At 42.5% G+C, this 24,901-nt stretch overlaps 1 protein-coding gene across 7 annotated transcripts in view; it reads left to right on the top strand.

The window, feature by feature from the left end:
* The window catches only part of ptprk (protein tyrosine phosphatase receptor type K), an 87,068-nt gene extending 74,765 nt beyond the window's left edge, over window positions 1–12,303 (top strand). For 2 of the 7 annotated variants that reach the window (XM_068341870.1, XM_068341868.1), the window contains 15 exons: window positions 2,267–2,454; window positions 2,649–2,736; window positions 2,964–3,040; window positions 4,170–4,206; window positions 4,338–4,435; window positions 4,930–5,046; window positions 5,139–5,293; window positions 5,404–5,539; window positions 6,241–6,390; window positions 7,117–7,290; window positions 8,677–8,808; window positions 8,923–9,048; window positions 9,143–9,306; window positions 9,400–9,535; window positions 9,645–12,303. In XM_068341870.1, the coding sequence (XP_068197971.1) occupies window positions 2,267–2,454; window positions 2,649–2,736; window positions 2,964–3,040; window positions 4,170–4,206; window positions 4,338–4,435; window positions 4,930–5,046; window positions 5,139–5,293; window positions 5,404–5,539; window positions 6,241–6,390; window positions 7,117–7,290; window positions 8,677–8,808; window positions 8,923–9,048; window positions 9,143–9,306; window positions 9,400–9,535; window positions 9,645–9,698 (1,832 nt within the window). In that variant the 3' untranslated portion in view covers window positions 9,699–12,303. Of the gene's footprint in view, window positions 1–269; window positions 306–2,031; window positions 2,044–2,266; window positions 2,455–2,648; window positions 2,737–2,963; window positions 3,110–3,697; window positions 3,716–4,169; window positions 4,207–4,337; window positions 4,436–4,929; window positions 5,047–5,138; window positions 5,294–5,403; window positions 5,540–6,240; window positions 6,391–7,116; window positions 7,291–8,676; window positions 8,809–8,922; window positions 9,049–9,142; window positions 9,307–9,399; window positions 9,536–9,644 lie in introns of all 7 variants that reach the window. The other 5 variants (XM_068341863.1, XM_068341867.1, XM_068341865.1 and 2 more) reach the window with 5 other exon arrangements.
* Window positions 12,304–24,901: the final 12,598 nt, after the last annotated feature.

Below are 24,901 nucleotides of genomic sequence, written 5' to 3'. Positions count from 1 at the left end.
CGCAGTCGAGAGGCAGAAACCAGGTTGTCTTTTCTTCTTTTTTTTTTTAATCAAATGGTCAGCTGTAAGCACGCCGTTCTGCCCTGGTTCAGTTCAACAGTTTGACATAGACAGGCGGTGATTTTGCGTCACAGAGAAAAAGTTACGAATGATTTCCTTTTCCTGTCAAATTGATAGAAACATATTTGGATTCCTGATGCTCACAGCTCTCCTCTACGTCCTCACTTTTGTTGTAGTAACGCTGACATTTAGACCATTTTCTCCTGCAGTGCCCAACGATCCTCTGGTTCCTACCGCTGTGCTAGGTGAGACCTCTGCCATGGTTGGATGTGTCGCATTCACCATCGGCTCCCCTTATTAATCACCCACCATCATCTCAGAGCCCCTGTGTTTACAGCCCCATCCTACATGTCTCTGTGTGTCATCCCATCCCATAGGTGCCAATTATGTCCACTTATAGCATCAGTCAGGGTCGACGTTTCCATCACATGCAGGTTTTTTAGCTTTGGCCTCTGTCAGCTACCTGATGTTTATGTGGGAGGACGCTTCAGCTTGATTGAGGTTTTGGTACCACCGTTGTCTTTGCTCGATGTTGACAAGAGTCTCTAATCTTCACAAAAAAAAAGGAATTGAAATGAACATAATTTAGCAGATATTTAAAAAAAACAAATGGATTTTTTGGGTCTGATTCAAAGACAATCTAAACATGAGTATTTTTGTCACCTCGAGCTAATTCTGTGTAAAACCTGGCCAGTACTAAAACCTGTCATGTTATGATTTCCCTTCAGGTTCCATCACTCTCGATCTTCAACCACGATCAGTCTCCCACTGAGACATGTTGATATTCTTAGTGATTACCATCATCCTTCCTTAGAGACCTCATTATTTCTACAGTTTAAGTTGTTTTAAGACGTTCCATCTCCTGTCCCCCCTCAAAAAACAAACGACAGAATCTGATGCATGAAAGGAAGAAGACAATTTGTCACATCGCCACTGCAAATGACTAAAGACTAAATCTGTGACATCAAGTCACAGTGAACAACACAGCGCCTACAGGCTTGTGTGTTTGCTGGACTGGATCAAGAAGTCTGCTGGAGTATCGGCCATCTGTGTTATTCCCCAGCCTTGTTTTGTAGCCGACTCCCCTCTCTGAATCACGAACTCTGTAGTTTTTTGCCAAGTTGGCTCCGTCCTCGGCATCGCTCTGCAATCTGTTTATCTTTAGTTTAATCTGGCATCGACATTACAGCGTGATGTGGAGTTGTAACGCAACCTTAAGGGCTCCGCAATCCACAACGCCACCAAACTGTGCTAATTAACTCTTCCATTGCTTCTAATTTGGAGTGAAGGCTGCAGTTACGATCTGTCTCGGCCAATCACATCACAGAGTGGAAAGAAGTAGCAGGAAGTAGCCAATTGAGAGACGGTGTCAGGTCAAGTTTGCTGTTAATTTGCCTGACGAAGGCTTAACAAACCTTTAACAATCGGTAACGAGCTAACATGTCCTCCGAGCAGAGGAAAGCATCCGTTAGATGAAATAAACAGTGTCAGTTCATAAACAGAGGTGGAGATAAAATCAGTCGCTTGTGCTGAAACACACACACACACACACACAGCCTGTCAGTCTTCCTTTTCCTACTGTCGGCTTACATTATCCACGACAGCACAGAAACATTCACGAGGAGGTTCTGCTAAAAACCAAATTACCCGCAACTGAATCGCTTTTTTAACGCACAGCATTCTTAAATGTAGAGTTAATGATAAAGATGCTACACTGCGATCATTAAGCCTGCAGGCGCTCCACTATATAGGAGCTAATTGCCTGGGTGTGTAGTTGGAAATAAACTTTCCGTGCTTTTCACTTAATGTTGAATGTCTATTTTTTTTAATTTGGTCCATCATCTACACCCTGGAGGCTTCATTAGATCGATCAACCCTGTAGCTTGTAGTTTCTGTTCTTACTAATGAAGCTCTGATGCTGTAACCTGACATTTCTTTGCTCTTTTCCTCCTCTGCTGCCTTGACGTGTAGTTCCGATCACAGGTGAGTAAACGGAAAACATCGTGATCGATGGTTTATTTGGTTTTTGGAGATGCGGCATGTGTGGAAATGGTTCATATAAATCATCTTGGATCGATTTAGGATGAATGAAAAGCCACAGTCGCTGCATTTTCTACGTGATTCATCCATCCTGAATAAAATAATGATGCAAATCTCGCCTTAACTTACGAACGAACCGATCAAAAACGTCCTCCCCTTTCTGCAGATGAGAACCACAGCGGCTCTGCGGCGGAGAACAGCCGACTTCTGGATGTTCCTCGTTATCACTGTGAAGGAACCGAGTCTCCTTATCAGACGGGACAGCTCCACCCCGCCATCAGAGTGGCCGACCTCCTGCAGCACATCAACCTCATGAAAACCTCCGACAGCTACGGCTTCAAGGAGGAATATGAAGTAAGATTATTTGCAGCGTTTCTAACAGTAGCATTTTGTAGTAGTGTTTGTAGCAGAAAGGTTTCAGAGAGTTTAGTTTCTAATGTAAACGACTAATCTGAAAGAGATGATAGCATCGTCCAGCTGTCCCCGTCATCATCAGTTACCCTGATGAGTAATTTTATTTCTTGTTTTGTGTGTTGTTGGTGATACAGAGCTTCTTCGAGGGCCAATCAGCCTCCTGGGATGTCGCCAAGAAGGAGCAAAACCGCACCAAGAACCGCTACGGGAATATTATAGCATGTAAGCAAATAAGGTCGATCTTAAGCTGAAGAGACGTTCTAGGAGGAAGAAGAGAAGGGAAAGCAAAAGGACAGTCCCTTCCTTGTGTCCCGCCGGGAAGGGATGCTGATGATTCTTTTGAATTTGGGCCGTTAAAACAACAACTATTAACTTTCCATAGAATTTTTTTGTTAATTGATCTCTCTCTTTGTCATCTCCTTTTTCTGATTCTCTTTTTCCCTCTGCAGATGACCACTCAAGGGTTATTCTCCAGCCCATCGAAGACGACCCCTCCTCCGACTATATCAACGCCAACTACATCGATGTAAGTGGAAACGCATCGAATGCTACTATTGGCTCCCAACGAAACCAACGAAACCACACTCCCTCGCTCGTATGTCAGGCCTCTATACCTTTATTGCGTCTTCCAGTCATCCATCGTGCCGTTGAACACATCCGATCACGTCATACGTCATCGTCAGATCATATGTGTGTGTGTCGCTGTTCTTTATTCATGTATCCATGTTTACATCTTGACAGATAGATAGATTCATCCACTTCATGAAGAGACTAATTTATCTCTCTTTTATTTGTCTGTTACACCATCTATCACTCATCCATCCATGTTTTATCCACTCTGCTGTCATCTTAACAACAGTCTGCATGACACATGCTTGCAGCATTTATCTTCTATGTGATCATTAACCATTAAAAACACGCGCATGCTGCAGCTCACATGACGCTAGAACGAGAATGGATGGAGGGAACACTTCCTGTTTCGTTAAAAAGGAAGAACAACAATCAGAGTGTCCTCTCTCTTCAGTCTACGTTTTAGATCATGATTTTTTTTTTGCATGTTCTGTTCAAGCTCCCATTATGTCAATGCAACTTTTCTTTTTTCTGAGTGACACTCACTGACATTGTTGTGCTTTCTTTCTTCCTTTCCTCCACTCGTTCTTTCTGCCTGTGGCTTTGGCTGTAGATTTGGCTGTACAGGGATGTAAGTATCACTGTGGATCCTCTCATTCGTGCCCCTCCACCCTTTTTTCACCACCTCCACCTTTGTTATCTGTTCTTTCACTCGGAGGTACACGCAATGAGTCACGTTGAGTTGCTGGGGCCACTGCTGCATGAAAGATTCCACTCCATCCTGCCCCCACCCCCCATCCACCACCACCACCTTACATCCCACTGTGTGCTCTAAATATGTTTATTTTCCAGCAAGATGTGGTTGTTGTTATGTGCAGCCGACAGCTGCCATAAAGGAGCCATCGTTGCATCTGTAGAATTCAGAATCAATTTAGATATGATTCAGAAGGTCAAGAATGAATACTGAGAGTTAAACATTTAACTTTAGAAGGTTTTGAAACTAATTCTTTAAGCTGGGATGTTTGTTGGTTTTGAAATGGATTCTTGAGTCAGTGAGTAACGGTGTTGTGTCGTCGTGTTTTCAGGGCTACCAGAGACCGAGTCACTACATCGCCACTCAGGGTAAGATGCTGTAATGCGGTGGAAGCGTGTTAGCAGAGGAATTCATCATAACGGCTTTCATGCAGCATGTTGTGAGTTCCAGTTCACAGAAACTGAAGTCATTCGTGCTGAACGTGCATCTTTGTTTCCAGGCCCCGTTCATGAGACCGTGTACGACTTCTGGAGGATGGTGTGGCAGGAACAGTCAGCTTGCATCGTCATGGTAACCAATCTGGTGGAGGTTGGAAGGGTACGTTGCTCCTTTATTGGTCTTGCTTTTCCATATTTATAGAAAAATAAATTGCGAATTGGAAGAAATTAACATTTTAAAGGAGCTCTAGTATGTGTGTGTGCCAGAAAAATAGTCTTCAAATGCAGAACTTTCTTTGCACTAGATTTCTTATACAGTAGTCTCCCTCGTATCCGTGCTTTAAGAGGCCTGTCTTCACCTCATCGCGGATTTTTAAGTAGGTAGTCACCTGATACCATACGCGCATGCTATTGGCTGACAGCATCCAGAAGTGCGCTACGTTCTGTGAGTCTCGGACTTCCGTGAGACAAAAAAGTGCTTTAAACAGTCTATCAGAGTGTGGGGAAAGGTAATACAGATAGAAGGTGGTTTAATATCAGTAAATAATAAGATAAATAGTTTGTTACTCTATCGCGGAATTCTTTATTCACGTGTAGTTTCTAGAATGCATTAACTGCGAGTAATGCGGGCGCACTGTATTCCATTTTGAACAGGTCAAATGCTACAAGTACTGGCCCGATGACGCAGAGGTGTACGGAGACTTCAAGGTGACCTTTGTGGAGGTGGAACCTCTGGCTGAATATGTGGTTCGCACTTTCACACTGGAGAGGGTGAGTGATAACTGACATTCTACAACATGTCATACAACAGCTCATACAACATGTAAGACATGTAAGCTAACCTGTCTTCTGTCTTTGCTCAGCGTGGTTTCAATGAGGTCCGGGAAGTCAAGCAGTTCCACTTCACAGGCTGGCCTGATCACGGAGTTCCATATCATGCCACGGGACTACTTTCCTTCATCCGCAGAGTTAAAATCTCTAATCCACCCTCTGCTGGTCCGATAGTAGTCCACTGCAGGTATGAAATGCTTTTTTAACTGATTGATGTTCATCCAAAGACCAGAAATACACATCTACAGTCATAAACCAACAGACACTGATCTCCACGCTCGGTGTTTGCCCCTGCAGTGCTGGAGCAGGTCGTACAGGCTGTTTTATAGTCATCGACATCATGTTGGACATGGCAGAGAGAGAGGGAGTGGTGGACATCTACAACTGTGTGAAAGCTCTTCGCTCCAGGAGGATCAACATGGTACAGACTGAGGTGACTGCATTACCCATCCTCCATCTGCATCCTTAGCTTAGAAGACTCAGGAAGTTGCAGACAGGAATTGACTTCATCCTTCATCTATCTGCCACACATTCCTAAATATTTCATTCACTTCACAAACATAGCAAACTTTATTCTAATAAACACTTTTTATTTGAAACTTTTTCCAACTATTTGAAGATATATTGCTTTAGTACCACCTAGTGGTCAGATAAAGAATTACATCATATGTAAAAAGAACATACTGTAAAAACTAGATATATTTCCATATTTTTTCCATTACAAATTAATTCTGTTTAACATTTTATTAGTACAAAGTATACATGCTAATATTATCCCTGCTTGGTTGCTGTTTATGAGGTTTTTGACATTCATGCTAGAAGTAAACTAGATTTATCCACTGCATGCTGATCGAAGCTGCATTCACTCTGCTAATCCTGGAAAGTTCTAGAAAACTTAATTTTCTAAAGGGAAGAGAAGAAAATCTCGACAGTCATCGTCTCATCTCACTCATTGCTCCATCTCCCATGAGCCATCACTCACCCACACTGTCAGCATGCTCACTTTCATCTGGTATCACTGCTGTTTATGTTTTTCACGCGACAACTGCTCTATGTTCTACTGTTTACCAGTGTAGGAGTGAAAGATAATGTTTGTACATCATTATATGCGTGTCTTGAATTATCTGGCTTCAGGAGCAGTACATATTCATCCATGACGCCATCCTAGAGGCTTGTCTGTGTGGAGAAACAGCCATCCCAGTCTGCGAGTTCAAGGCTGCTTTTTACGAGCTGATCCGCATCGACTCGCAGACCAACTCCTCGCATCTGAAGGACGAGTTCCAGGTAAACCTCATCATAATCTCTCTTTTTAACCTTTTAAGCTTCTCCATCCGTCACGTCGTGGCTAAGAAGTACGAATGCCACAATTTTTTCCATCAAAGACAACAGGCTGTGGCGAGCTTGAATTTATATCAGTTATATTTCATTTTGACAGCACAGAGTAAACACCAAAATGTCAACAGAAAGGTCTCAAGCCACTCCTACACCATAATCCTCCTCATTCATATTCATGGAATTTTTTTCAGTGGTTTCACTACCGCTTCTTGTGGGTTTTTTTGTGTGAAAGATAAGACAGCGCTAAGCGTGTCGATAAGATCATCTTCTAAATCTACTTTAAAGCTGTACACCACTGGAACTACTCAGAATATTTTTATCAGTCCAGTATTATTTCGCAATACTCTAAACAAAAATCTCGCACTACTTTCCTGCAGGAAGGAATGTTTTAAATTATGTATATTTACTGGATAACAGGCTTCTTCGTCTGTAGGATGCTTTTCTCTTCATCATCGTCATCACCACAAAAGCACACAAACACAATGGGCCTGTGGACACACAAACACTGGGGCTCTAATATGGAAAGAAAAGTATCCACAGCGCCCGTAGTGGCCAGAAAGTGGAACTACACTTTCATCCACCTTTTGTCTCTTGCATGATTTTAGTTGAATATTTCCATCCTAATGTGTCCGATGTTAGAAAACTAACTTTAAATACATCTGTCTCTTTGTCCAGACGTTAAACTCGGTGACTCCTCAGCCTCAGCCTGAAGACTGCAGCATTGCATTGTTGCCTAGAAACCAAGACAAGAACCGCTTTATGGATGGCCTTCCTCCTGACAGATGCCTCCCCTTCCTCATTACGATAGATGGAGAAAGCAGCAACTACATCAATGCGGCTCTTATGGATGTAAGTCTGGCACACGCTTGTGTGGTTTATGACACATCTAACAACAGTTGTTTGGGACTTTTTACGCTGTGAGTGTTCTTAATTTAATAGGAAGATGTGGAATTAGCATTTTAGACTAGTAGATGTGTTTCAGTTGTGTTTGCAATGTAAAAAAAACATGTAAAAAGCATATGTAATGATTTAATATCTGTTGTCCCAAACTGAATCGTTATAAAAGGTTACACACAAATAATTATTACTAATTCTGCAAACATATGTTAATAGAAACAACACACACCTCCTGAATGACACACACACACACACACACACACACACACACACACACACACACACACACACACACACACAGACTCCCCTCCCTGTTTGTGTGATGCTGTGTTTGTGGTTTTTAGCAGCAGAAGGCTAGAGACAAATCCAGGTTCTGAAAAGACTAGCTTCTCTGCTAGCTTCTCTGGCCCCCACCCAGCCTTGACTTTAACACGTTTTACGTCGGCAGCAGTCGAGTGTCTCCACATGCGTGACCTGAAAAAAGGTCAATAAGTAGGTAGAAGGAAAGGGTAAGGTAGAAATATCAAGTCGTACTTTTTAATGTTTAATAGCAGGATTGTGAGATAATGCAGCAGACGGCGCCGTGTGCAGTTTGAGTTTAGAGTAACGGTTGAAAAAAAAAACTAGAATGCATACATGGTGTGGAAAGAAACCCGGCTTCTCTCCGACAAAAGCAGTCGGAGGACAAAAATTGTTGTACTTGCTGTAAAACGTGTGGAATTCAGTCCAAACCTTTAAAGTTTAGTCGCTTATCTTTGGCCTCTCTTTAACCAAGCTGTCAGAAGAGTTCCAGGTAACGGGATTTTACTTTGAATCTCTAGTACTGGATTTGTTTCATGGCTTCAGTGTCGTTGTGCCACCAGGTTTATGTCCAGCAAAGCCATTTACTCCCCGAACCCTAACCCTAACACCCCCCCACCCCCCCGTGTCTCACACGTGTGGCTGTACGTCTCCATCACAGTTCACTTCACTTTCAGTTCAGTCGCTTCGTATGAAAACAACGTTTGATGTTCTCACCGCTGACTGAACAAGAAGCCGAACGACCCCTTCGGAGTGTGTTTGTGTTTGAAAACGCATGCTCCTCCCCCTCCCTCACGTACAACAGGCCCTGCTGCATGATCACATGACCAAACGTCATCCGTGTTGCTTGCCGTCCGGCGCCTCGTCCTGCTGTGCTCTGCTGCTCGTGTTTGTTTGTGTGTGTGTTTGAGAGAGAGAGACAAAGAAAGATGAAATAAATAAAAGATATTTCGGCGACAAAGCAGACAGTTGATGACGTCGTTGGCGTTTTTTTCGAGAAAGGCCTCATGTTACTTGTATCTCCTTTGCTTCCTGCAGAGCTACAGACAGCCGGCTGCGTTCATCGTTACCCAGCATCCTTTGCCGAACACCGTCAAAGACTTCTGGCGTCTGGTTTACGACTATGGATGTACCAGCCTGGTGATGCTGAACGAGATCGACTTGGCTCAGGTTGATTCTGAAAACATGTTTTCACATTGCTTTAAATGCGCATCTATCAACCTCACCCCACCGTCGCCGTGGTAACGAACAAGAGTTAAATCGTGTGTCGTCCCTCTCTCTCAGGGTTGCCCCCAGTACTGGCCAGAGGAGGGCATGTTGCGCTACGGCCCCGTCCAGGTGGAATGTATGTCCTGCTCCATGGACTGTGATGTCATCAGTCGACTCTTCAGAGTCTGCAACCTCACCAGGGTCAGCAGACACACCCCCACCCCCCCATCCTGATGTCGCCACGTAATGTCACTGCTAACCGACCAACAACTTTGTGTCTTTTTTGATCCATCAGCCTCAGGAAGGCTACCTGATGGTCCGTCAGTTTCAGTACCTGGGGTGGGCGGGGCACAGAGAAGTCCCCGCCTCCAAACGCTCCTTCCTCAAGCTGATCCTACAAGTGGACCAGTGGCAGCGTGAGGGAGAGGAGGGAGAGGGAAGAACCATCGTGCACTGCTTGTGAGTTTGTGACGACAACGTGAGGGGTGACTCGTGCCAAAACCCGGAGAGAAAAGCGGTGAAATCTTTATTGTTCCTTTGGTTTCCTGACAGAAACGGAGGCGGGCGCAGCGGCGTGTTCTGCACCAGCAGCATCGTGTGTGAGATGGCCAAGAGACAGAGTGTGGTTGACGTCTTCCATGCTGTAAAGACCTTGAGGAACAGTAAACCCAACATGGTGGATACTCCGGTGGGTATCCTTGTAAAATCTTTTTAAACATTTTATTTTGAAATTCCCTTTCGATGACGTTTCCTGTTCCTGTGACGATCCAGACATTAACCTTCCTGTCCGTCCGCAGGAGCAGTACCGGTTCTGCTACGACCTGGCGCTGGAGTTCATCGAGTCCTCCTAAACGACGGAAGCGAGGAGGAGGAGGAGACGAAGGGCGACGGAACATCGTTTTCACTTCATGTGTGTTTGACCCTTTGCTTTGGCTTGGCCCCCGACTCCCCGCCGCTGTGGCTGTTCTGTAGCGCCGTTTTATTGCATCAGTAGGAGCAGCTGGAGCGAAAACCGGCTCTGAGTCGGGCGATGTAGACAAAGGGGAGGAGCTACTAAGAGTGTACCGGGGGGGGAGTCATCCCTTATCTGTCTTTATGCTTACTGTACAGCTTCCCGAGTGCCAGAGGGCCCCGGTATGTTTAGGGCCTCATTTAAATGTTCAACGTCTCACTGCAGCGCCCCCCTCCTCAGTCTGCATACTTGATGCCTACTTGATGTCGTTCCAGCTGCAGTACCCCTTGTGCACTGTGGGTGTCTCCCTCCCCCCATAAAAGCTGCGACCACAGCTTGTGATGGACTTACGTTCCTGCTCACTGAACGGTGTCGGTCATGTCATGATGGTGATGTTTGAATATCTGCAGCCTGTACTTCTGTACACGCTTAAAGAGTCGCCTGTGAACGCTTGTGTTTCCCACGCATCAGCAGCATCGTCATGTTCGGTTATGATTCTGCCGGAACGCCGTTATGTGTTTGAGTTGCCACTTTGAACTCATCCTACATTTGATGTTTTAAAAGAAAATAAGACCTAAGTATCAGTTAGAGGGGCTGCATGTGCGTCACCGACCCTCTCTGTCAATTTGATTTGATAAAGTCACTTTTTACAAACAGGTCTGAAAATGAAACAAAAAAGATCACGTTTACAAGGGGAGCGTCCTGCTTTTCGTGTTGTTGTTTTTTTACATATAATATCATGAAGTGGCAACCAGAAAAAAAATGAGTATTTTAAAATGTACGCATAAAAAATGTGACTTGTGTTTCTATTTGTAGAGTTGATTTTCTGATCCGATGCCGAGAAGTTTTCAAGTCTGAAACATTGAATGCAACGCTTGTGATTTTTATTTTTTATTTTTATTTTTTGTAAACCATATGACATTTTGCATCGTGCTGTTCGTTTCAGGGCTGGGCCCAACGCACTTTCAATTCAGCCAATCACAAATGGGCTATTTTATTTTGTTTTATTTCAAATACTAACAGACTTTGGTCAACTCGTAAGAGAAAAGACTGACGTAGAATCACCTTTAATGAATCATAATAATAAAATAATATTAATTCCCATTTACGGTTTGAATAGAATTGGAAGGGCCCCCCTTCCCCGCGCCCCGGCCTCATTTGTTTTGTGCACTGGTGGCCAACACTTTGTTTTTATTGTTATTTTGTAGCTGATGTTAATTCATAAGCCAAAGACTTTGTGTAAATATGTCTATAAGGATAAAGCACATTGTTTGTATTTATTGTTTACTTGCATTGCTTGTAAGAACAATCATTCTTCATTCCATGTTTACTCTCCACCAGCAGCGATTCTTAAACCGCGGGTCGGGGCCCAAACTGGGCCAGGATTCTGTTCGTAATGGGTCGGAGGCCACTGAGCTCGCTTTGGGTCCACGAGGAGACGTTTAAGAACCTCTGATAGAAGCTGTATATTCAAGCGTTATTACGTAATTTTTCAGTATTTAGGTGGAATTCAGTAGTATTGTCTTGTTTTTACTTACTACAATCTGTGATGTTACCGTGGTTTATTTGTGCAGAAGCCCCATCCGCTCCCATTCCACTCAGGATCAGCTGTTTATAGTGAATCCTCCCAGACCAGGAAGTGAGTGAAACATGCAGGAAAAGGAATTAAAAAAAAAAAAAAGAACATGTTTTGTGCCTAATCATTTGAATCCAAGCATTTTAGCAACGTCTCAGATCGAGACCTGGACTTTTGAATGCGTTTTCATGGACGATCAATGTTTTAAGTATTGTTTGGACCACAGTTTGAGCTGTTTTATCGGTCCAAACGCTTCATCGCTTCTTTGTGGGGCTTTGCCGAATACCATTTGTGTTTCTGTTGTGCACGGACTGATTGAAAAAAAATTATTGTAAATAAAACGTCAGAGGTTCCACTCAATTGGGACGAGAGTAGCCCAGGTCTCCCAGTGAGGATGTGACTGTACATAGGCTGTGATGAGCGCCCTAAACAGCTCTACTGTTGGGTGGACAGTAGAGATTTAGATGATGGATGCAATGACAGGACGTTGGTTCTGTCGTAGATAAAAAGAGATTGTACTCGTAGAGGATTCAACTTTAAATTTGACAGATATTGTATGAAAAGCATTTTAGTTTCCACTGATTGCAGGACATTCTTATGCCAGTGGGACGTCAGTCTTAAGTTTTTTTCATCCAGATTTCTGGTCCGACCCAAAGACAGGAGAGAACGTTCAGTGTCTTCAGGGACTCAATAGCATGCGGACCGAAGAGTTTTAACTGATTCAAGACAGTTCAGGAGATAAAGCTGTCCAGACAGCCATGAGTCCACCTTAAAAAATCTGAAGTAACGGCCCTGAAGAGCAGTGAATGAAGCAGATTTCTGGATGTGAGGTCAGTCTGAGTAGAGAAATGATTTTCATGGTCCATAATTATTCTTGTCTGTAATGTTTGGCTTCTTTGCTGTAATAAAAACATCTTTAATTACAAAAGTGTGCGCATGTTCTGTTGTAAGGGTGTTAAGTAAAAAGTTTAAAAAAAAAAAAAAACCTAAACCCCCTATCCAGACTATATTTAATTAATTTATAGATAAAGCAGGAAAAATCCAAATAAATGACTTGCTTTGGAGTTGTCGGTTTTATTTTGAAAGGGTTTTTCCTTCCATATTTCTTATTTCCCATTGTGTCCTGTCACTGATGACCTGCCTCCTGTGTGATCGTGTCTTCTCTTGTGTATTGTGTGTGTCATTTTGTGTTTGTCTGCTTTTCTTTGTGTCTAATTGTAATCTGAACTCCTGAGTTCTGAATCATTTCTTTGGACTCAACCTGTCGGCCTGTAAATTCATTCACTGATATTAAATCCCTGAACTGCTCCCCCGGCCTCTCGTCTGTCCCAGTTCTTAAAAGAGAAATTTCATTTCACAACCATCGTTTTCTTCAAAAAGTTTAATTTGCATAAGTATTTACAACAGATGGCTGATAGCAGTACTTAGAAGAAGCAAAGAATACGGAACAACACATTGTTAAAGCGGGGGGGGGGGGAAATAAAATGACGTGAACTGATGAAAGCCATTTTAGAAAAAGAGTTTACAACTCATTTTGTAAACAAATCTGGAAAAGAAATATTCAGCTTAAATGAATCTTGCAAACACAAACGGATCTGTAGACCGCTGTAATACTGAACAGCAGCGAAACACTAAATAAGTCATTCATTTTTCACTATCCTGCATGCTATCTGAAGATCTTATAAAATAATGTCGACAAAGGAATGTTAAACAACAAAATGATGATCAAGTGTGGAAAATAGTTCCATTTAAATTAGGCATATATTATATATTTATATATGTATATTTCTGTACAAATACTGAATATTTGGCATTATATTTATCCTCATTATTGATATATCTAACAATTCAAAATAGTTTTAAGCTAAACACAAACTTTTTATGCTATCTTTTCGTTTTTTCATGTCACATTCAAAATCCCATTTATAGTCCTTCTGTTATTTTTACCCACAGCCACAACACAAGACGTTTCTCCACCAAAGGCGAACAACTGCGACGAATCTCTCCCCTCATAAACCACGAAACGTAAAGAGTGGCGCAAAACATTTTCCTCTCGCATTCAGAAAAAATATTTCAACGTGGACGATATCTTACAATCTGGTTGTGATCCACGCCGTGGTTTGAAATTTCAAGTTCACATGTACTCAGGCCTCTGAACACTGCAGACAAGCTCTGACATCGCAACAACAGCAAAAAATCAATCAATAAATCAATTATAAAAATAATATAAATAAAAGGAAAGCAAATTTTTCATTAAATGCAACCCAAACATTTGCCTGTTTTTTGGTCTTATTTGTCATTTTAGGAAATATGATCAGCTGCGTTTACTTTATTTGCATGGTAGACTGTAAGGTGAAAAGGTTTTTAAGTTGTAAATAAAGAGCAAAAAGGGGATGTGACTAAGGAAGTAACTGCTAGATAGTTTCTATTGCTACTTTGTGGCTAAGCTAAGCTAACTGTCATTTAGCTGTAGTTTTATATTTAATGGGAGTCACGGCTTTTTATTTTTAAACGTTGTTTCTTTGGCTGATAAAAAACAAGATATAGAGTAATTCAGTCCAGAGAAGCTGCTTTAGCAAAGGCTACATGATAAAGATGTGCAACAGTAAACAGCTGGCTGGTCAGGTAGGCTTAAAAAAATAAAATCAAATAAATAAATAAAATCAAATAAATAAATAAAATAAATTAAAAAACATTTAGAAATATATTAGGATTCAATTATTAATTACATTTTTTTTTGATTGTACAATTTCGGATTAGCTTTCTTCAGGCTTTATGCTATGCTAAGTTAGGTCAGTTGCTGGCTGCAGCTTCATAGAATGGAAATTTCTGGTCAATAAATATGCATATTTTCCCAAAATTAAAAAAAACAACAACCCTTATTGTAAAAGAAAATGTGATGAAAAACCAAACCAAAAATCTAAATCAGGCTTATTGCTTGAGGAGCAGATGCGCGCTCGTACAGCCCGCCGTTAACGCAAGTGTGACATCAGATTGGCTCCATAATGACTCACTTAACTGCTGCTCGTCGGGCTGTTTCGTCAAAACTCACGCGGTTTATGAGAAGAGAGAGCAAGCATTAGAAAGACATCTTTGCAGTGCAACTAAATCAGAAACAAGGAGAAAAGCTTTGAATGAAAATTTAACGGAGTCTCACTTGAAGCCTGTAAATCATACAGGACAACCAGGCCTCTGTCTGTCGCGATGTGAAGGAAATGTGGACGTCTGATGCTTTTTTGATGAGCTGATTGTCAGAATTAAGACAAAATTTAAAAAGAAAAAAAATTGGGATAAGTTGGAGGAGAGAAGTTGGTTGATTCAGCACCTTTACAAACTTCTCTGAGGTTCATCAGAATATTATCTTAAAACACGGAGCTGCGGACTGCTAAGCATAAAAATAAAAAGTAACCAGGAAGAATGACGCATCAACGCGTGTAAGTGTTTCTTTGTACTTTAGATTTTTAAAAATGAATTTTAAACAAGTGAGCTGCGTAGAATCGGGTGTTAAATTGCGATGACAGCACGCGTCGGATTAGCACGACGCGTCGGATTAGCTCCCGACGTGAACTCCAGCCGCCCCCCACATGAGTACTGATGCATAGAACGCAGGCATCCGCCCAAAACACTCAGCTGTGAGGTAAGTATGGAAAACCATTGCCCTTTATTTTATTTATTCATTTATTTTTTGGGTGGTCAAGTTTCATTAGCGTCCAGATTCTGCAAGGATCGATGCCAAGAAGGGCAAAAAAACCCCAAAAAACCAAAAACACAAGATTACGGCTCGGACAAAAATAGATGGACACTTTTTTCGTGTATATACTGTATATATTTTGCTGAAATGGATGTGACGCGTTTACACTCAAAGAAACCTGTTTCCTGTTCCTTGCTTTATCTGTTGCCACCAATCATGGCAGAACCAACAAGAGGAAAATGTTATTTCTCGGCTGCCCTCTATACAGTATTGTGCTGACGTTTGTTACAGTAGGATATTTGGATTAGTACAAAATAATTGTAGATTAGCTTTAAATTCTGCAGTCCGACTCGGCCCGGTTTCCAGCCCTTTTGTAACACTATTATGCACAAACCCGCACATCGAAAGGCGGCGGTCCCACCTCGACCCGCAACGTTCACTCACAGAGTCCTATGAGAATTAAACCGTAAGGCACCTGAGGATTCGTGACTCCTAAGCCCCCGCCTCCCCCACAGTAGCACGATGGGTATAAATGTGAGACGCAAAAAAATAAAAGTATTTCATCACAGATGCAATGACAAGTAATCCTGAAGCACAAAATAGAAAGAAAATGGTATCATGATTGTAGAATAGCCCCGCATGACACCACTGAAACACGTGATGGTAGCATCTATGACTCGCCTCAGGCATCTCTCACAGTAGCTGGTGACCTTGTGACCTCTTTGCGTCTCATATTAGCAGAACTAATTAGTGATTGGTGCAAAAAAAGAAGAAGAAGCTCTGTTTTAGTTTAGCGTGTTTCAGAAAAAAGCCCCGGATCGATGAGGACGAGTAGCGGATCATCGATCTCCACACACGCGATGTCGTCACAGTATGCAGTCTGTGGGAAGTAGACTTGATTTGCATGACTTTCAGTCAGGTGGAAGAGCAGCTGGATTGTTTAAAGTAGCCCCATCGACCGGGAGAGGCTGCTGTTAGTCCTTCTGAGAGCGAGACTACGTAAAGATGAGCGAAGATGTTGAAATTTATAGACGAAATATGACAGCACTTAAACATCTGAATGTTAGATTACATTTCTATTTGTTCAGTCCTAAATAAATACTCTTCCTCTTTAAAAATTCTATGGGCACAAAAATATTCATTCATAAATGATCATTTTAATAAAGTCCCTCCTAATTATGTTATAGAGCTAATTATGGAGGGAGATTTCTGTGTAGAAAACCTATAGAGCATGTTAAATAATGTAGAACACGGCATCACGCCATCATCGCTCTCTATACATGAGGACTTAATGTCAAATCCTCCGAGATCCCTTTAAACGGACAGGCGTGGACCGAAATAGAGAATATCTAAGCACCGTAATTGGCAGAAAAATGAGTTACTGACCTCATCTTCTGAGTTATTTTGAAGACTAAAATGTTTAAAACTAAGAGCTCATTTAAAATAATTTTAGTTCCTGTTTAGAGGATAATTAAATGACTCAATCTGTTGGATCCTTATTCTTAGCAGACCCCGAAATAGACAATGATATTGAGCTTAAAATTACTTCTTCTTTCATTTTTTCATTTCATTTTTGCAGATCATTAGTATTATTTCAATCTCTCAATTATTTCCAGTAATATTATTTACATAATTATACAGTCTTATAAACCAAATTACTCAAATGTAGTGTTAAAAAGTTTGAGATTCGGAAGATTAAGGTTATATCCGATAAATATTTGTGTGTGAATTCAACATTGCAGAAAATTGCAGAGCTTATTAATGAATTATTCTTTCATAAGAATTTGTGGTTTTTATAATCTATGAGGAAAAATATATTTAGCATAATAAAAAATACAATAACATTTTAAAATTTGGGAGTTCCTTGTCTGGTTCAGTTGGATTTTTCTGCCACTGATCATCTCCTGGATTGTTTTTTTTTTTTTTTTTTGCATCATTAGCTCTACATTCATGCGTGGTTTGGTTAAGGCCGTCTGGTAAGGTGAAAGGGATTCATAAGTGTCAGTAAAATACTTCAGGTCAGCCTCGTAATCCATCCCAACAAGCACGACTCACTGCCTTTCTTTTAGACCGCATTCTCCCGCTGAGCGTCGTCATAGTTACCAAAAATAGGATAATCTTTGTCGCCGACATCAACATTTTGTTTTAAATCATCTGTGGATTTGCAAATAAGTATGACTTGAGTGTCAGGATGAGGTATAAAACACGGACAGGTACAAGAAAGTATGTTCATCTAGCTGTAGCGCTATGCCCTCGGCTCAGGGTGGGGCATGTTCCATCTGACCTTAAAGGTTCAAGGAATGTCAAAGCCTGTAATCTCTGATATCCCTGACCACGTCTCACGTTAGCAAAGGAAGTTAAAAACCTTCTCCTCATTTTCACCGCCGCGGGCGGCGGCGAGCATTGCAAAGATGATCTTTCCTGAAGTCACAATCTAGCACACGTCATCAGAGAGAGAGAGACAATGGGCACCATATTAATAAATCTCTGTTTAAAAAGTCCTTGAGTGTGTGTGTGTGTGTGTGTGTGTGTGTGTGTGCGTGTGCGTGTGCGTGTGCGTGTGCGTGTGCGTGTGCGTGCACATAGGACTGGGTAAAGGACAACAGTTTTAGAGTAAAAAGCAGCACCATTTACTGTAGTAACTGAATATTGTTAAAGTGTCATTTGCACCTGTCTTTCCTAGACTACATGAGCAGATCAAAAGAACATCACAAGTGTTTCTCACCACGTTCCCACCTGGAACAAAAAGGGTTGGATGCAGTGTGTCGTGGGATATTGTCTCTGTTAGCTTCAGAAGCGAGAACAATTGCACCGTCACCTCAACCCACGACTTGTTTCAACTATAAATACTAAATGTATACTGTAGATCGTAATGTCGGTCATATAAGTAGAATTAAAAGTGTTAGAATCACATTATTGGAATTATAAGAGGCCCGAAAGCCGTCAGAAAGAAAGGAATGCAAAACAACACAAGGTGCAGTTAATATGACCTGTAGAGTACATGGAATTCTCTGGTAAGTTTTCTATATCTGTCCTTGCAATTCAACTGCAACAATATCGCATGAGCTTCATAAACTACATTTCCCTTGGAAATACAAACATGAATATTATAAGGTGCAAAATGCATCGTCGTCTGATACAGTCACCTCTCCCGGGCTGCGCGAAAAACCTTGTCTTGTGTCAGCAATTCATATTTGTTCTGCAATGGAAATGCATCCAGCAGCAAGAAACGCCCGGGGGGGTGGGGGGCTGGAATGATGGTCTGGGGGGTGGGCGCGGGGTGCAGCCTAGTTTTTCATGAAGTCGTTCAGCAACACTGGTCAAAGGCTAACGATGGATGATGGTAGCGCGGTGGCGCAGCACCTCAGGTGATTTTAACCGGTCAAATTGGCACGAAATGAAGAGAATTTCATTAACCAGAATTGATTCGTTTTTCTCCCATTTTAGAAAAGGACACACAATATATATATATATATATATATATATATATATATATATATATATATATATATATATATATATATATATATATATATATATATATATATATATATATATATATATATATATATATATATATATATATATATATATATATATATATATATATATATATAATTTTATTTATTTATTTTAAATAATTTTTTAATAATTTGAACGTTGGCGTCTACTTTCAAACGGGGTGCTTGAGCCAAAGACCACTGCTGCTGGTGAGAATCTAGAAACGTTTGCCTTCAGTTTAGCACGGCAACGAGTGGAGAAGACTGGGGGGGTTTAAACGTAAAAGTTTTGACCGAATAAATCACCAGTTTGTATTTTATGTGGGGCGATTAAACGCTGACGTGGCGATGAAGTAGCAAGACTTAAAGCTACGTTAGGCAGCTTCCAGTCCGGCGGGCCTGGGGTCGGTTTCACGTTTAATCCGCCTGGATTGTCACTCAGGGATTATTCTTAATAATTCTACCTTCACACCAAACACAATGCAAAGTTTCACGTGTTGGAAAAATGTTGGAAACCTCAAATTTGGACACACCCAGATTGCAGGTACCAGCTGAATAATCTCCATTCTGGTATGCTTTTCTTTCACAAAATAATAATCTGTGGATTTAGCGTTGAATCGCGCCAGGAGAATCAATTTTGGTGTGAACGCAACACGAGGCGACGCCGCTCAAAAAAGGACACCTTGCCTAATGTAGCTTCAGTCGGGACGACCCAGATAGAGACGACGGACGATGATGAAACGGCGGAGGGGCGGTGACGAGGAGAGCTAAGGATGAATCCGTGGACCTCAAAGCCTCGTCTGAGCTTCCGGGATGTAGATCTCGATGCTGTCTGCTCTCTCCGTGGCTGAGTCCTGTCTGAACGAAGCGGCTCGCTTGGCGGCCATGAGGCGTCTCCGGGCTTCCTGTCGCTGACGGTCCTGGAGGTCAAGAGAGCGCTCTCGCGTCATGGCGCCGCGACCCTTCGAGGCCCGCCTTGGCAGAGGCGGCGGCCACTTCCGCTCCTTAGAAGACAGAATGAAGTCATTACATGACGTCCTCTTTTTACCTATCAATCACTTTTACTTCCTCATTTTACTAATGGTTATTTTATTTTAAATGTGGATCTCCTTATGGATGAAGAAGAGAGATTGGGTCTTCCAAATCAAATTTTATATAATGTCAAGCAAAAGTTTAATGTAATGAGGAATCCAGGCAGGATATGATAAATATTGAAAGAGTCTAGAATGGGCTGCTGTCACTGTTTGGATACGCTTCCAAGGACAGCATGACATCACTGCTGTAAAGACAACTATTTTTAAAAATTCAAAAGACTTCAGTTAAATTTAACAGATGCTGGTTAGAGCTGATTAGATTTTGAGGGTTTTTTAGTTTGATCTTTTATTCTGAAAAGTCATACTTCCTTGTCTTTCTTTGTTCCTCCCGACCTTTATGATCTTCCTGATTATTCCCACCCGTCCCTGAAAAGCCTCCTGTGGATCCACCGTTTTTTTTAATCACATTTTGTCTTTATGACACTAAAAGTTGCTTCTGGTTTGAAGTCGTCTATCCCCGAAAAACACATGACCATCTAAATATGGTTCCCTCGTCTACGGGCGCGACTTTAACGAACACAGTTTGAATACAGATCTGGAGAAATGACGACGATTTTGTCAAAAGTTTCGGTAAGTAAACAGGAAGAACATTATGAACATCTTATTCATGTGTGATGCTCATAATGTTGGTCCCATTTAATTTATATCGCCATCGCTGCAACTAGAGTGTGATGTCACCGCGATGATGTCACTTCACATGGATCTGCCTCATGCAGAGCTCACTAACGCCACCTAGCTGACCCGCCGGAAATCCTGACTCCAGACATCGTCCCTGCAGCGGCACGATAAGAATGAAGAACTTCCCGCTGCTCACCAGCAGAAGCTGCTGCAGTTCTCCTCAAAAAAGCTGAGGACGTTCATCTGGAGCCCATCAAGTCCAGTTATCACAACTGTGTGGATCTGTGACGGAACGGCGACCCGTTTTTACCTTCTTCTCTGGGCTATCCACCAGCTGCCACTGGTTGCTCTTGATCAGCTGCAGCTCATCAAACTTGGCAGTGACGTCATCGATGGAAAGCTGCAGGAGGTCCCAGAATCCAGCCAGGTCCTGAGATGTGGGTCTGGGCATGGCACTGGGGTCCTGATGAGACACAAGAACAAAATCATTCAAGAATTCTCCTCTTGAACTTAACGGTTCTGACCACTAGGTGGCAGTAAAGCGCCAACTTTGGTCATAACCTCTTGGTGGTTCTTGGGAACATCCCTTGACTCCTTTGCTTCTATTTCAAAAAAACAGCACATTTCCCCCCCCCTCCTGTGCTGCAGAAGGTGCAATCACACAAATATTCTTTACTCTCCACACATGCTAACACTTCCAGACGCCGTCGGTTGACAACTTCAGCCGCAAACAATCAAATCATTGAAGGAATGTTGGGGATTTTATCAACACTTTCTGCAGTTCCTCCTGCATCCAGCAGGAAAAAGTCAAAATCACCCTCATCCAGACACGTCTGAAACCTCAGGGCAATCTATGGCCTGTCAGTACCGATGTTGGACTTAATTCATCACCCCATTATCTACGAGGAGAGAGGGATGGAGCGCCTGCCCCGAAACCATCGACAGGAGCGCGACGGACTGAGTTCAGTTACACAAAAATGTGGGGGGAAAAAAAGAAGAATAACAAAAAGGAATGAGACTTCACTTCACCTCTGATAGGTTGTGCATATCATTGGAGAAGAATGGCTTCTTGAGGTGCAATTAAATGCCTGCCTGCCTCTCTCATTTATTTTTCTCCTTCTCCGTTGTATCTGCAGAAACATCCCGACTCGTGACTCCCTCATCGTCTAATAAATGCTATCTCTGGGGGTTCGTTAGCATTAGAAAAGGTGTGGGTCGCCAGCCGACATGACATGAGGGCTAAACAGCGGGACGGCTTGGCAATCCATTATTCACCCCCACCCCCCCCCACCCCATTTGAACTGCTGCCTGGGTAATGGATGGCCGCGGCAGAGGTGCAGCTCCTGATTGGAATTCCCCTTTAGTGTCCTTGCAGGGTCACCATCGATCCCCCGGGGGCTATTTCTGGAAGGTGCATACCCCCCCTGGCCATTGTGTGTGTGTTGGTGTGTGTGTGTGTCTGTGTAGTAGATCATGCAACAATCTGAATACTCACCATGTTCTGCTGACACAGCCAGTAGAACTGCTGGAACTTTTGAGACATGAGCAGCTGAGCACTTCCCACCGCGCTCCGGATCTTTCCTAGGACTGGTGAAGAGACACACACACACACACACACACACACACACACACACACACACACACACACACACACACACACACACACACACACACACACACACACACAAAAGATCAGAGTGTCTAAAAATAATTTGATCAAAAGTGTGCTTTGACCAAAAAATACATTTCCAGCAATGCAGTAATTAAGCCCATTGTAACATTGGCAAAATGTTAATGTCCTAACTGATGTTTGATTTTATTTTTCTTTGTTTTCTGGTTTACACACTGAGGTAAAAGAGAGCTCATCATGGAGCTCAAACCCTGACAGCTCCATCCTGAGGTAATAGTTTGGACACTCACTCTCCTCCGACAGGTCGTGCTCCTCCGCCTCTCTCTCCATCTCTTTGCACCATCCCTCCAACCGCTTGGTTTCGTTGTGAAGCAGCTGCATGAACCAGCTGCCGTCCCTGCGAATGGGTGACACCCGGCCCGATTCGGTGCTCTCCAGACTGGGTTCCACCAGCCAGGAGTCGGGCTGTGGGCTGGGGGGTCCGCTGGAAGCCCGGTAGTCCTCCCTGTAGCTGAACAGGCCCTGCGTGCGAACCGTACGGATAGCACCATACTGCGTGGGTGTGCTGGGCTCGGAGTGGCGGCCGAAGGCGCCGCCGAACTGCAGGCCCTTGTCCTCCATGGAGGGGAAGCCCTCCAGCTCCATGTCGGCTTGCACCGCCGTGGTCACGCTGTTGGAGCGCTTGAACCTCCCGTGCCTACAACAGGGACGGCGTTTAAAAGATGCAACAGCGAAATACGCTCGGCTTTGACTCTGAGCCGCGTACCGTTTGCGATCCTCCACCTGGATGCCGATGGAGTGGAACTGAGGAAGGCCTTTAGCCTCCGTCTCAGAATCTGTCACAGTTTCCACCTGATGAATAAAAACCACAGAACGCTGAAAGTAGAATCTGATTAGCAGCTAAAAGTTAGAGAAACAGCAAAGTACAGACATGCTTTCACAATTCTACCTTCTGTTATTTCTGCTTTGTAAAAATGGCAGGTTTATTCAATTTATTGATTTGACAGGAACTCATAAAACTGCCACACAAAAGTTTAATTTACACGTCCAAAGCTGTAATAATATGTACTAATATCACCATTAATGAGATGCAACTTGAAAGGATAGACCTTGTTTGTAATGACAAACTGTTTTTTTTCCACGCGACAAAGACGACTGACGCCTTAAAAGTGTTTTTCTGCAGGAATAAGTCAAACCTGTTGATGCACTCCACCTCCACTCCGCTTTTTTTTTTAATGTAAGTGCAGTCTATCAGACTGCTAATAGAATAAAATCAAATCATTGTTAACTATATGAGACGGTTGGGTGGCATAGAATGGTTTCATACTCTGTTCATCCATAAAAAGCATGAAAGCATCTATAACATCTATAAGAACATAAGATCACCTCGCGTCTCCTTACCTGTATCCCGATGGAGGATCGTGGGGTTTTGAGGTATTCCTCGGCCTTGGACACCAGCACTGCTTTGTCACACGTCTGGACAGATGTGTGGCTGCCCAGGGACGCGTGCCTTTTGCCTGCTGCTGACTCCATCGCCATGGTGACGGCCTTGGTGCTGTCCAGGCTGTCCGTGGAGCTGTAGATGGGACGTCCGAGGCTGTCCGTGGTCCACAGACCGCCTCGGGGGTGCCTGCCCTCCTGGTAGGCGTCTTGGGTGGACTCTGTGCTGCTCTGGGCTGTCACAGAGATAAGAGGCTTGGTGGCGGAGCGCGGGGGCACTGGGGGTGGAGTCTTCTTGTAACTGGGAGGATATGATACCGCTGGATAGCACAAGCAGAATGACAAGACGAGGACAAAGCAAGACAAGGGTAGAGGAGAAAATAAAACATGAGAACGGAAAAAAAATGCGTCCAAAAGGTGGCAAGGGTCGAGAGCGCCGCAGATCACCTGTATCACACAGTGAGTGGAAGAAAAGCATGATGGGAGTTTGGCATCAGGGCACTTCAAGCAAAGGCATTGTCAGTAAGGTGAAAAGCAACGTAGCGGCCCTTACATATGCCTGTGTTTATTAGGTGCAATGGATTATGGGGAATCTGGTAGGAATGGGCCAAATCTTTTGTGACATTATTATAATAATCTTTATAATCTGGGTGTAAATCATGTAAAAGTAAAGTTCTGTTATTCTGAGACAAATATTAGACTGAAGAGTAAATTAATGTTAGATTTCAAATAGTGTGATTATAGAGCGTCACTTAATGAAGCTCATATCGTTTAAGTTTCTATTATTATTCCATTTTATCCAGACGGAGGTGCTTGAAGCTGGAGGAGTGAAGACAGAGACGTGACTCAACTTTACAAATAAAACCTGACTATTTGAACTTTTATTCTAATATCAAGCTTTTCTAAATTTGTTCACCCACCTAATATTTTTCATTCTAAGAGGATTGAGATTCAGAAAATGAATTTTCTCTATTATTTACAAAAGAGCGTCCATTCATTCAAATCTGATAAGGCGTTTCATCCCAAACAAAACTCCTCAATTTGGAATCTCCATTCATTAGTTTATCACCAGGGTGATGCAAAAAATATCACATATTTTCGGACAAACCGGTAGAGAGGTTGACCGATGCAAAAAAAAAACAACAACTACTGAATTCAGATTCAGATAAAAGAAAGAATACAGAATGCTTTCATCCTGGATCATGACGGATTGAATTTAAAAGGGAACCGACGCTTCTTTATCACTAAGAATCAAACCTGTTAGTTTCCTCCTTTTTTCTTTTATTTATTGAAAATAATTTCATCAAATACTGAGCAGGAAAAAAATACAATCACCGATACAAAAATATTGCTGCAATTTACAGACTCAACCCCACGCTGAGCATTAGAGTAAGCAGGTGGAGACAGACCTCTCCAGGACACACACACACACACACACACACAAACAAACAACACACACCCCCTTTGGATTACAGGTCATTAGGTGCACTAACAAATAAGAAACCACAGGGAAGTCTTTAAAGATAAATCCAATCACAGACTTGACTTCCTTC

The sequence above is a fragment of the Antennarius striatus genome, chromosome 19 (assembly GCF_040054535.1).
Source record: "Antennarius striatus isolate MH-2024 chromosome 19, ASM4005453v1, whole genome shotgun sequence".
Taxonomy (NCBI): domain Eukaryota; kingdom Metazoa; phylum Chordata; class Actinopteri; order Lophiiformes; family Antennariidae; genus Antennarius; species Antennarius striatus.
The sequence above is the reverse complement of the archived record's forward strand: the minus strand, read 5'-3'. Positions and strand labels throughout refer to the sequence as shown.